The 13992-nt window shown below is 34.3% G+C and overlaps 1 protein-coding gene across 11 annotated transcripts in view; it reads right to left on the minus strand.

Moving 5' to 3' along the window:
• LOC114877011 (hemicentin-1) overlaps nt 1–13992 on the minus strand; it is a 216127-nt gene that overhangs the window by 16498 nt on the left and 185637 nt on the right. For 8 of the 11 annotated variants that reach the window (XR_006829852.1, XR_003789487.2, XR_003789489.2 and 5 more), the window contains 9 exons: nt 13279–13623; nt 12481–12747; nt 10975–11331; nt 9935–10195; nt 9301–9558; nt 7509–7526; nt 6646–6786; nt 3731–3767; nt 152–561 (listed from right to left, as the gene is read on the minus strand). Coding sequence is in view for 4 of the 11 variants with exons in the window: in XM_029189072.2 (XP_029044905.2) it covers nt 152–561; nt 3731–3767; nt 6646–6786; nt 7509–7526; nt 9301–9558; nt 9935–10195; nt 10975–11331; nt 12481–12747; nt 13279–13623 (2094 nt within the window). In the remaining 7 variants the exon portion in view is untranslated. The remainder of the gene's footprint in view (nt 1–151; nt 562–3730; nt 3768–6645; nt 6787–7508; nt 7527–9300; nt 9559–9934; nt 10196–10974; nt 11332–12480; nt 12748–13278; nt 13624–13992) is intronic. The other 3 variants (XR_003789488.2, XR_006829854.1, XR_006829853.1) reach the window with 2 other exon arrangements.

Here is a 13992-nt window from a genome sequence, read left to right on the forward strand (position 1 = left end):
GAACCTTTCCTCATAAGAAAATGAAACCAACTTGTTCACCGAATAAGTAAAACCGAACGAAAGAACCTGGGCGGTCGTCAAAGTTTCAAGTATGCCAACATTAAAAAGGTACAGTTTTTCTCAACGTGGGCGAACCTTTTCGTAGACTCACCTGTCTTTTCTCGAGAGATACCGGGCAAAGTAGCCTGCTCTTTAAGTTGCACTCCAAACATGGCCTTAATTTTATTAGCTCTGGCAAGCATACCCTCGTCATGCAGACTGGACACTGTTAGACTCCTCTGCGAGTTTTCCTTCCTCCTGCGGAACACTTTGCCAGGCACTTTGGTGATCGTGGCCTCCATTAGGAAGCGATCGGCCATCGGCTCGTCGTTTTGCCGGGCCATCAGTTCGTTTCGCAGTGTCTCGTTAGTGCGAACACTCAGACCTGATCGTAGACTGTGGCTTCTATTGATGTGCACCAGCACGCCTGGCTTTAGGGGCCATCTGGGTGCAGGCGTTGGGTGCACCGTGGTTTGAGTCGAATGAGAGGACACCGTAGGACTTGGGGGTCCACCGTCTGGACTGTTTAACGATTACGTTTCATACGGACTTCCTTTGCTCCTAATAGTCATTGACGCAACTAGGATTTTTCTAGGGAAGACTAGGTACTCTAACTTTATCAGAAGTAGCAGGTGTCTAGATTTGTTTGACGATTAGATCACTGTGGAAGGGTGTGATGAAAATTATCACGCGATTTGATGGAGAATTTGTACATACAATTACAAATTTGAGATATTTATTTAATATCAGATCAAATTTTACCAACTCAGGAATATTTATTTTTACTTATTTTAGTGTGCTGGGCGTCAGTCCATACCCTAGGATCTAGACCTAATCTGACGCCTACCTAGTTACGTCAATGCATATCATTCTTTCTGTACACTTTTACAATGCTGTGTCCTAAGAATTGATGGGAAAAGAATCAAGATTTCATCCTTTCAAAATGATCTATCTTACGCATCTGGTCAGTGGAGCTTATTCAGATAGTAGGTTTGAAGTGCGGTTTGGTTCTGAAAGGAATCTCTTTTATAGGACTTCAGTTTTAACCCTTTTAGTATAGATGCTATTGGTTGTATGGATTTATTCAATATTCAAGAGGTTATTCAGCAAAAGTTATGCGAAAATACTTTATTTCTAAATGATCAAAATTAGAAAAAAAGGAATGTTATATATTTCCAAACTTTTGCAATTTATCTTCATTTTTTTCTGCTGATCCACTGATCAGATATGTCGTTTATCTCTCGCGATCAAATTTTATAATAAATTTTATATCTTAATGATACAAAATTATATTATTTTCTTTCTAAATTGCTTTTAATATTAATATCGTCAAAATGAAGATTTTTGAGAATCCCCCTATATCGCCATTTTTCATAGGGAAGCTCGATTTGATCAGAACTATACTCGAATAAAAGAATAGGGACAAATGTGGTCACAGCACTTGTAAAAGCTTACTTTTTGCGATAACAATGAAAGGAAGAATCCTTTTGATTATTTTCGTTCTGCTTTGCACAAAGTCATTTCGAGAATGTTACGCGTCGCTTGCACACGATTCTTTGAGAACTTTTTAATTAAACTTTATCCGATCCTTCGCTCCGTTTCAAGTATTTTCTAAATATCTTTTTCGTTTCCATTGTACTCGACTTCGGAGACTATCTCGCTGCACAGAAACAATCTTTAAGAGATGTCACAACGAAAATCGTTTTCCATCAATCAACTAAATGTATTTTTACTAACAAACAAAATATTTGAAACGTTCATAATTTATTGGTATTTTGTTACAAAACAAATATAATTATGGATTCAACGAATTTAAAATAAAATTCAATCTTTTCCTTTGTTCAATCAAAACAAAATTCAATGTTCACGTTGCTCTAAATTTTAATCATTTATTTTAGTCTTTCTCAGAATTTCGATTATTATTTTTTCCATACAGTTGTGAAGTAAAAAATAAATGACATATGACAAATTACGGTTGATAGAAAAAAATTGAATTTTATTTAATATTGAATCAAAAGATTATCGATGATGTTTTTTTAAAAAAGAATTGAACCGGGAATACAGTTACGATACCATGATATTTTGATAATAAAATTTGTCTTTTTTCTACCCGTGGTGTATGACGAATTGCATATTCATGGGATGCGTGAACGGTGGCAATTCATCAAACGCGTTGCACTACGAAATGACAGTTTATTCGGACCATTTTAATTTATCACTGTTTTCGATCGTGAGTTATAGCACATATGATTTCAATCTGAAGGTATGTATGCATTTACCAAGGGACAAAGAACAACATTGTTGTACAAGAGGGAGGGGCACTTAATTAAAAACCGAAAACAAAGCGGTGGCATGGCGTGCCGTTAATTCATTTTTTTACCATTAACGTCATTTGTGCAGTTTAATTAATTAAACTTCAAACCGATAAAGCTAGAGATTATAAAATAGATATACTAAAATTGTTGCAAAAAATAAATAACTAATTTAAAGGACTAAGCGTGCCGAAACTTGTAGGTGGCCCTGTAGCTAATTAAGACTTATATAAAATTGGTAATTTTCTATGATTTGGTCATCATCTTCAATTTTTTTCAAACTTCAAACAAATCTAACAATAAAACTAAAGATTGAAGGCTATATTTAAAATTGTAAAAAATCGTGTGCATCACTTTCTACAGTAGTACTTACGTATCACGTGTTTGGACATTTTCTGAAATTCAGGCAGTTCGGTTAGATTGCCAGTTTCATTTTGCAAAAACGAAAAAGGAATTCTTTTTCGAGCCCAGCTCGACCGTTATATTTTTCGCGGAAATATCAAAACTGACCCGGCGGTCGATGTTTAAAAAAACGCGTTAAATATTCACTGGGCGTTGAAGAGCGTACAAGCGAAGCGAAAAATTCGCCGCCAAAAGGATTCTTCGTTTCAGGTCACGATTTGAACGACAGCCAACTCAATAAGAGGGCTTTCTACTCATCGAGCATGCAACCCTTCACCTACCTTTCACCTCCGAAAGTGTCTCCTATGTAGAAATAGTAGCAACGCCGCTATGAGGCCAGAGATAGCCTAGCCAGTTATAACTAATCGTCCTTAAATTATGCAACAAAACAGCACATACAGTGCTACATTCGAATAACAAAGAACTCCCGACACCCTATTCATTAGCACGTGCGACCCTTACCTGCCTTACCTCTATCCACGCTTCGACAGTAAACTATTATAAGCCGGAAGTGGCCACTAAATTATGCAACAGGACATGCATTCAACCGTGGAGGAAAATATAGAGAGGAAGGGGTAGAAGGTGCTTCCTATGAGATTGGAGAATCAGAGACGATCTTTCCTGAACAATGTACAGGGTGGAAAATGGGTAACCAAACTTTGGTGGTTCCCTTATATACGGAAATACATTTTTTTTGAGATATAAATATCTTTTTGTTGCAATGGAATATTATTTATACATAAAACAGAGAAGCTCGTGATGTGCATATCCCATTGTTCCATAAAGCAAAATACATTTTCCTTGTACGTTATAGCAAGCATACCGAAGCTGACAACGAGCATCAAGCAGATAGAAATTAGGATAATTTTGGAAATAAATGCAGCAAAAGGTGCGAGCAAATCAACGATCGCAACAGTAACAACAAAAGTGAAGATACAAAAGGAGAAGATTCAAATGTGTTGCATTTCTGTACTTACTGTTCGCGTTCCTCCAGCTCGACCACCCGATTACTGTCTGTGTTTTGTTTAGCAAGTCCAAATTAAAAAAGTAGAGCAGAAACGAATCAGTTTTTCTGTGTTAGTGATACACTACCGAAAACGAGACACGTGCTGTACCAATCGAGAGGACCTGTGCTCGAAGCTGTGTCGTTTTATACCTTTAATTAGAGATTGTTCTTTTCCAGCTAACCAAAGTTCACGACATTCTACGAATTTAATTAACGTTGACTAACTTCTTCGAGGAGATCGCTCGGTACAACTTTACCAAGGAATGTTACGTAAGTCGCGATGTACTTTACGAACAATCGTTTCTCTTCTGCGTGGAAATGGGTGAAAGGACAGTTTCATTTGAATAACTTGCGCCGAGTTTCTTCTTTTTGTCACAAGTTAAACATTTTGGTGCGCTCAAAAATTTATTTATGTCAAATTGATAGAAATGATGGGTATAAAAATTAGAATTTTAGTTTGTGATCTAAAGATTCTTTTTATCTGAGGATTCTAGGTGAGGATATTTTGATTTATGTGAAATTATTAATAATGCTACCTTGAATTTTATAATTTGATATCCGAGGGGTATTTTTTGGGGGAGGCTTCTCTGTGAGGATTATTACAGCAATGAGCATGACAGGCTTTTCCAGGAAAAATGGCGATAAACGTTACTACAGATTATAAATATGGAACTACAAAAATCTCCTCAAAGTGATTGGAAAGAAAATTGTATTTTCATGTCCTCTCGACGCAGCGGCACAGCACAAGCTCGTATATTCAATAATTTGTATACATTGTATGTACTTGTTTTTGCAACCAAATGGGAAATGCGCATTGTCCATCTACCTTGTACGATTACGTAACATAACTGACATGCTTCGTTTTCCGTAACTCTAGCATGAACTATGCGATAATAACAACGCAAAATAATGTATGCAAGTGCATGATTTATGCAAGTCTGGCTGCAGTCATTGGATGAAACATTCAGGAACAATTAAATTTTTAATAACACCAATTGAAAATTGAACAATTCATCAATATTCATTATAATATTCAACAAGTATCGAAAATGCTAAATTTTTAATTGAATCTTTAAATATTTATTACACAGAACATATCATGAATAGTACTTTTATTTTATGTTAAACTTTTGATTTAAGTGCTTTTAATATTAGGGATATGCAAAAATTTTTATTAGGCTGTATCTACATTTTTGATCTGGTAATGAAAGTGAAAATTGAAAATTTTATTTTAATAAAATAACAAACCAGCTATGAAAATTATAAGATTCTCATAATCCAATGTCTGCAACCAGTTCGAATGGCAGTCAACGTAACTTTATACACGGATAACGTTTCGATGTTTCGTGATTACTCTTGTCTCACCAATTAATTAAGAAACTTTATCAACAAACTTCTGTATCCCTACGCGACAACGCTACTTCAACGGGTCTCGATGAATATACAAAACAGGAAGCTGATCCGTACTTGAAGATCGCTTTTCAATTCTCAACCAGCTTACGTTTCTTAACAACTGGATCAAGCAACATGCAACGTACGAGAAATCCAGCTGCCGCTTCACAGAATTTACCGTCACGAAGTTTTAAAATACTGAGCAGTGAAAGCTCGTTGGAAAATGTCACGGTGTAATTATTAACCCTTTCATTACAACAAATTTTAATAAAAAAGATTACTTTGGCTCATCATGCTTGAGTTTTTCTGCTACTTTGAAAAAGGGTTATAATTTCCCAAAATTATTGTTTTTGGAGTTTTCCATAATTTTGAGCCTAATAACTAGGTAAATACTATAGACACCTTTTTGCCACTAGTATCCTAATTCAGTGATCATTTAATAACGAATGATTATACTCACCCTTAGTAACGAAAGGGTTAATATTACGAATGTACAGTACCGAGCAACTAGGCTTCTCCAGGGAAAGTGGCGATGCCCCCTCCCCAGACTTCCACCTCTCCCTACGGTGGCTCCACGGAGAGTGACGGAGGAAGGGAGAAGGTGTTGTATATATAGATCTGTGTCCCCCCCACCACTTGCGTACGAACATTTAGGCGGGAGAATTTGAATTGATATTTATGTTAATATTTAAATTTCTTAATTATATGCTAAATATTATGACATTTAACAATGAAAAATTATGTTATTTTGTTTCTAAATCACTTTTAATATTAATATCATTGAAATTAAGATTTTAAAAACCTCTTCTCTTATAATGCCACTTTTCTTAGGAAAGTGTACTTTGCTCGATACTGTACGTTTTTGTCATTCCACGAATGTATGTCAATTATTGTGAATCGAATTCCTTTTTTTTTAATTTGTCAGTGGAAATTATCAAGACTAATATAAGTGAATGAAAGTCAACGAACCGAGATCTTGTCGCTTGAAAGGGAACATGTGGTCAGCTGTGCACAGGAATGTTGCCACGTTGAAATAATTGCTATTACTTTTTATCACTTTTCTAGCTCGATAAAAACTGCTCCGGTGATCTGTGATATGTAACTCTTGTGAGATGGTGTGACAATAAATATGCATTATGAAATTGATATTTTTTCTGATTTTAAAATTGTTCAGATAATGCATATTTATTGTAGATTGATATGTATAACTTAAACAATGTTGGAGTACCATGTTCAGAATGTGTGAATCGTTTATGTACGGTTAATGATTCTGTGATCTTGATTAGAATTTCTTCAAGATTTCAATTATAAAATTAAATCATAGTAAATTAGGTAAAATTTTAGAATTTGAGCTGCGCTCGACAGATTTTTCAATTTTTTTTTTTAATTTGTATCATCTTGAAGAAAATCCTTGACGATGATCTACGTCATGCGAATTGTTTTGAGCAACAAATCACAGTGACAATAAATAATATAAAATAAATTGTAACTTACATTTCATCTGGTTTCGTTTGCGTCGACAAACGATGAAGATCGCCACGCAGATAAGAATTATCACAAGTATCATAACAACAGCAGCAACGATGACAATTAGAAGAAGGTATCCTTCCAATTGGTACCACCACGGTATATGGCCTGCAACATATATTAATTATATGTTAATTTGAAATAATAATTTTGAAAAATTAAAACTGTTTTAAATAAATAATTCTGCACCACTGAAAGTTCACCAATTTTAATTACAACCCATAATGGCATTCAATGCAACAATATTGTAAATTTTAGAAATTTAATCATCATAAAACTTTCAGTATAAAATATTTTATTCAAACGTTCATCCCTGAACTTGAATAACAAAGTTGATTGCAATTTGCAACTCATTGAAAATTTCTACGTAACACAACAAAGGATTTAGACTGATTGTAGAAATTTCACGGTACACCCTGGTTTGTTGGTAAGGGAATAAAGTAATCGGTAGAGCAGCTGCAATTCAAATGTCGGCGACAGCTGCGTAATATTATAAATACTGAAGTAAGACGACCGATTTTAAGCGAGGATTTTCATTTAAATTCAATCTGCTGCTGCGCTGTGTGACATTTTATTACGCAGAATTTTTATTACGTAATTTTGTGTAGGTTAAATATTCCTGAAATCAAGTAACTATTTCGTTTTTATGAAAAAACGACTAATAAGTCAGTTTTAACTTATTCAGATTTTTTAATCAAAATTTTTATAATTCGATTTATCTGCTTTAATAACAGAATAAATAATCACAGTAATTATTCATATTTAACCGTCTATTTCAATTTAATAGATTCAGTTGAAATTCAAGATAATATAATTATAGAGGAACTTACTTCGATGTCCATGGTGAGCTAAGAAGAAATAAATAATTTAAACCATCGCTTTAACTGTTAAATGAAATATTTCTCTAACTATTTAAAATATGAATATTTGTTCAAATACAATTATCAAAATAAATAATTATAAAAATATTTATTTCCTCTTGCGAAATAATTTATTCTTCGACGATTCAAATATTGCACTTTCTGCTATCTCCTCGATACGTTAAATAACGAGACTCAACGAAGCAATTTCTATGAAAATTTTAATAATGTTTATAGTAGATTTATATAATCGCACGGATATACGTATTCTCTGGGGGACAGTTGCATTTTCCGGGAAAGAAATGATAACACTCAAGAAACAGGAGGATGAACGTCCCAGCGGAGAAACTTTGAATTATTTTGTCTAGGTAATTTGGACACTCTGACCTATTTCCACTGATAAGAATTATCAACCAGAGGTATCTTATTTTCGTGAAGCTAATTCTTCAAAGGTAATTAATAATTTCATTCGTGAAAAAAGTTAACAGAGACATTGTTGTGCAATCAAGAATTTGTGCAACAATCTCTTTCTTTTATTACATTATTATATATTAATAAAAATATTTTTCAGTGTGTTCTTTCATAACAAAATAAAAGAAAAGAAAGAAAAATTGTATACAATGTTCCTTTTTTTTTTTAATTACCTTCAGTAATATTCATTTTATAATGAAATTATGAAACAACAAGGCACACAGTGACGTCGTTATAAAATTGTAAAAAAATTAAAATTATTCGCTAAGCTTTTCGCTCAAAGCATTTATGGCCATCGAACTGATTCAATTCGAAGCGAACAATAAGAGTAATCGAATTTAAAGTCGATTTTAGTTGAAACAGCTTTAAATTACGGTGGAACATGTAAATGACTTTGCATCACGGAAAATACTCATTTAGATTTAACTTTACTCTCACGAAGCTTTGTGTTTGTTACTAAAGTCGTTTAAAATTCATGTCTCCACGTATCTACATAAACCCTAATAAAACTATAACTTTTTCATCGTCTCTATTCTTGTTTTATTTTACATTCACATACTATCTACATATTATTAATAAATAAAAGATAATTAAAAATTTTAATTAAAAATGATACCTGATTGTTAGTTAAAAATTCGTTTCTGAATAAGATCAATAGGTTCAATAGGAAAATAATGATCCACACTAACAATTTTACATTTCAAATAAACGAGAAAATAGGTAGAAAATGTAAATCAACGATGAATCGGGTCGAAACTGAATTAATTTAACGCAGACCTCGATTGTTCAAGGAGAATCTAATTTATAAGCAATAGGAATTCTCATATTGAATGCATTATATAACATGGAAAAATGCATTTTTCTTTTAACATTTTCAACTTTTACCCTTAAGAATCTCTGATATTAAAAATTATTTTTACTTTCTCGCTGATTATTTAATGGAATTATTAATGTCCATCATAAAATTCTTTCAAATTATCTGATGTTTGTTATCCACTATCTCAGATTTTTCTCATTACACGTGAATTACAAAACCAGACAATAGAACGCACGAATTATGAGAGGAATGTGATACTACGAGAAGAAAACTAATCCCAGTGAAGGAATTCGTTTTACGTAAAAATTCACACCAATTTAAAGTGGAATCTCACTACAATAGAGTACACTTTTCCTATTAAAATTGCAGGAAACACGTATTTCCAAAATCAGGGGTAAAATAGGCTGAATTCCTTCTCCGTATTATTTTTAATATTAAGCTGTTAAATAAAATTTTCATTATTAATTTACGTACCTGGTACGTCTCGCTCGCAAGGGCTCGATTGGCCGATGGTGTTGTTCGCAACGCAAACGTACGTCCGGAAATTGGTTACCGATGTGTCGAGACGGATGTAGCTTTTTCCATTGCGAGGATCGGGAACTTGTTCCAACGTATCGTTGTCACTCTTCAAAGACCAAAAAAAATCGGTCTCCTTCGGGTTTGCTATCGCAGAGCATACCACGTAATCCACCCCGTCTATTCGTTCCTTTTCCACGTGACACTCTGGCTTAACTGTCCAAAGAAGAAAATGGTTCGGTTTTTGTACAACCACCACCACATAATTCGTACAAATGTCACATAACTCTTAGATGTAGTGTTAAATTTTGTTCATTAATAATTTGATTATAAAGCGAAATTTACTGGAAATTTAAATCAAATTATAATATTTCTTTCTGTGAAATTAATTCTATGGTGTTCGTTAACACTTTCAATTAACATGGCAAAATGACATAATTTGAAACTTAAAGTTTAATGAAAATTTCCTAAACTTTCACGTAATTTCTAATTACTTAAATTATCACTTTGTCTTTTAGAATTCTCAAGAACATGAAATTTTTCTTAATTATTGTTATCTTCTCCTATATAATTGCAAACCTTTTCTACTTACATTGAACATTCATGATCATGGAGATATTTCTGCTTCCATGACGATTAGCTGCCTCGCAATAGTATGTACCATTACTACGTCTTGGCACCTTTATCTTTAAATCGAGAACACGACCTTCGATGATGGTATCCGTTGAACCCTCTCGAAACCAGCGAAAAGTGGGTTCCGGATGTGCTTTCGCGTTACAGGTTACTGTTTCCGGTATCGTGTCCACGGTGACGTTTATTTTACTCTTTGAAATTGTCATATTTTCCGGAGGAACTTGACAGAAAAAAGTATTGTTAATTAACCGTGTTTGATTTGCCCGAATAATTAAATGTTAAGCACGCGATATCGCGTGAGTATGTTTTTAACATCTCCAAAAATGTGGATTGACCCACTTATCATTCTAAACTTTTAAGATTCCAAATTTCCAGAATTTCAAAATTCCAATATGCCAGATTTTCAAAAACTTAAAATTCGAAAATTCCAAAGTTGAAAAATTTAGATATCTTTCAATTCCACAATTCCAAACTCTTAGATTTCCAAAATTTCAGAATTTCTAAATTTCTAAGGGACCCAGCCCATCCCAGGAAAGATTCTCGTTACCCCACTTAATGAACGACAGCGAAAGGATTAACATGTGAATTTCAAAATTCCAATATGCCAGATTTTCAAAAACTTACAATTCAAAAATTCCAAAGTTGAAAAATTTAGATATCTTTCAATTCCACAATTCCAAACTCTTAGATTTCCAAAATTTCAGAATTTCTAAATTTCTAAGGGACCCAGCCCACCCCAGGAAAGATTCTCGTTACCCCACTTAATGAACGACAGCGAAAGGATTAACATGTGAATTTCAAAATTCCAATATGCCAGATTTTCAAAAACTTACAATTCAAAAATTCCAAAGTTGAAAAATTTAGATATCTTTCAATTCCACAATTCCAAACTCTTAGATTTCCAAAATTTCAGAATTTCTAAATTTCTAAGGGACCCAGCCCACCCCAGGAAAGATTCTCGTTACCCCACTGAATGAATTTGAAACGAAAGAAACTTACATTCAACGTGAAAATGAGTGCTGCTTTTCACTCCAGGCCCTATTCCATTGCTGCTGCTCTCGCACGTGAATTTCACGTTGTCTTCGACCCTATCCAATTGACCGGAGGGCCATGCGGTCAGGTTCCACACGAGGGTCGATTGGATGCTCTCGAAGTCGTTCGTTCGTGGATCGGGCAGATGATAAACGTTCGACAGATAGTATCGGTTCGTTTTCGAGAAATCCATGAGTATGCCGTCCTTCAGCCAGGAAATATTGCAGATCGGCGCGCATTCGACCCAGCACATGATACTAACGTTCGGGGAATTGTACACGTAGCCGTGATAAGGGAGCAGTTTCTTGATAAACGCAGGGGCAGCTATTGACAATCAAACAACATGTTTAACCATGTTTCCAAATCGTGCCACTGGAACATGCTGGCTCATGAAAGGAGATAAGAGTATCGAGATTCGCGAACCGATTTATAACAGGGTGAAAAATGAATAAATTTTCATATTCAAAATCCGTCAGATTTATAGGAAATCCAGTAAGTATAATATATTTATTGTTAATTATATTTTAATAATTATGTTTGAGGATTGAAGTATTACTATAAAAAGAATTTTCTGATATTTTAATGAGCAGTATAATATGTGCTCATGAATGCTAATATTGTAATACATTTAATTTAAACGTTAATTAATACTTTCATTTAAAATTGATAATATTTTATACGACGATTCATTTTGTAGAAAATTCTTGAATCTTTTATTACCCAATTAGTTATCAAGCAATAACGAACGCGTTGAATTAATCCATTAGCGAGTAACATTATTTAAATATTGCAGTGAAATATTATAATATTATCAGTTTATATCTTTAATAGGAGATACGAGTACGATAAAGTTTCCATTATATCGCGGAAATATTACGCAAAATGCAGGAACAAATTTCCGTGCAGTGTACGTTTCTCCATATGTATACGTATTAAATAAATGAATACAAAAAAAAAAAAGAAAAAAAAGGTAAAAGCAGATGCCCAGGATTTTCAAGATACGGATCGTTGATTTAGATACAGCAGCAGGTTCTTTATATAGCACGAATCCGTATATTTGCTTGTTAAATAAATATAATAACCAATCGTATATGCTCGTTCTATCCTGGCGTTGACATACTTTTTTTAATTCCAAATCCCATAGAAAAAGTATTGCGAGTTATTTTATTTTACAAAATATGCTTATTAAGGGTATATTTTCCACTAAATTTTATCTCTCCCCAGCCTTACACCCATGGCACCCAACGCGTTAATGAGGGCCTTTGCTACCAGCGCGATTTGTCAAATTAATCAAACACCAATGGAAAGTACAGATTGTCAAAGTTAATATCAATTCTTTATCCAAATTCCGGAAGGATTTAATGCTTGTCAGAGCGTCAGCTGATCCGCACGAAATTAACGTCACACGAAAAACGGACAACAGATTTATTCGACAGGGAATCGAAAAGTTTTTCGAACAACTTTACAACTCACCAGACACGTCGATAAACGTGGTGGCCGGGTCCCCGTCGCCGGCTTCGTTGTAAGCCAGACAAGTAAAGTTCGCTTCAGTTTCCAAATTAACCGATTCAATGGTAAGGGTAGCGTCGTTTTCATCCGGAAGTCTGTGAAGGCCTCGAAACCATTTGAAGCCAACTACCTTTGGCCGTCCTGGGTCCAGTACGAAGCACGTGATTGTCAATGGTCGCTTCTTTATTACCTGCTGGGGCTCGTACGAGATCGAAGCCGGTCCAGGCTTGTCTATTATTCGTAACAACAAGTAAATTTCTCCATTGAAATTCTAGTTTGAAAATTTTATTTTCTTGCGTTCAATTTTTAAACACAGCTTTGATATTCTTTCGTTTCAGTAGACATTGCTGTACCTAGGACGTTTTTATGGGGCAGGCTAGGTCCCTTAACTTTGTTAACAGTGACTGCTGTTTCATATCTTGCATTTATCAAGATTTTTCGAGAGAATCTTAAAAAATGTTGGAAATTTGAAAACTTGGAATCTCGAAAGTTTGAACTTTTAAAACATTAGAATATTAGAACAATTAAAACATTTGAATATTAGGAAACTAGAATGTTAGAGTTCTACAATTTTAGAGCCTTAAAGTTTTAGTAACTTAGAATCCTAGATTAGCGAAGTCCACATTTGGGGGATGGGGCTAGTCCTATCTTGACACTTCCTTAGTTATACCAAAGATAGCAGACAATTATTAAATCATTGTGAATCGAATTAATTCAAACCAATTCAGAATTTGAATATATAAAAGGTGAAAATAAACTTACAATAGACTATGACAGGTGCACTGGCTGAAAGTGGTCCCCATCCAGCGTCGTTTCTACCCTCGCAAGAGTAATTCCCATGAAAGGAACGACCCACTGCCTCTAGCAGCAGTTTACTCGGATCGATATCGCAGAAAATTAAAGATTCCTCGGTGGTTGTGGTGGTCGCTGTGATATTTCTCGTGCAATCCGGAAGTTCTTTCAGCAGGTCCCCGTCCAAGTACCATCGGACAGCGGTCAAGCTTGCTGGATTTCCAGAAACAACTTCGCAAGTCAAAGAGACATTCAAGCGGTCCGCCTCGTTCACCGGTGTTTCCGGATCCATTACCACTTCGACTACCGGTTTGTCTGTGTACAAAAATGAAGAGAAACTTGATAGTAATACGAAGGGCGGCCGTTGATTAGAGGAAGAGTGTACTCTTCCCTGATGACTTTTTTGTCTTTTTATACCTTAATTACAAAGGAAAGAGATAAAATCAAATATTTTTTTTACATGGAAATACTTTTCAGAATCAATTAATTTTTGACAGATGTATTACTCAATTATAGTTTTTCTTTTTACTTCAAAACAATTTGTTCCTAAGAAATATAAAATATCGAAGAAAGGAATATGAAATTAAAATTAAATTAATAAAAGTTAACAGGAAATTTTCAAAAATATACCTATGGAAACGTAATTTTCAGTGTGGGTCATATAGACCGGAAGAGCAGGTTTAA

The sequence above is a fragment of the Osmia bicornis genome, chromosome 11, assembly GCF_907164935.1.
Source record: "Osmia bicornis bicornis chromosome 11, iOsmBic2.1, whole genome shotgun sequence".
In the NCBI taxonomy this organism is placed as follows: domain Eukaryota; kingdom Metazoa; phylum Arthropoda; class Insecta; order Hymenoptera; family Megachilidae; genus Osmia; species Osmia bicornis.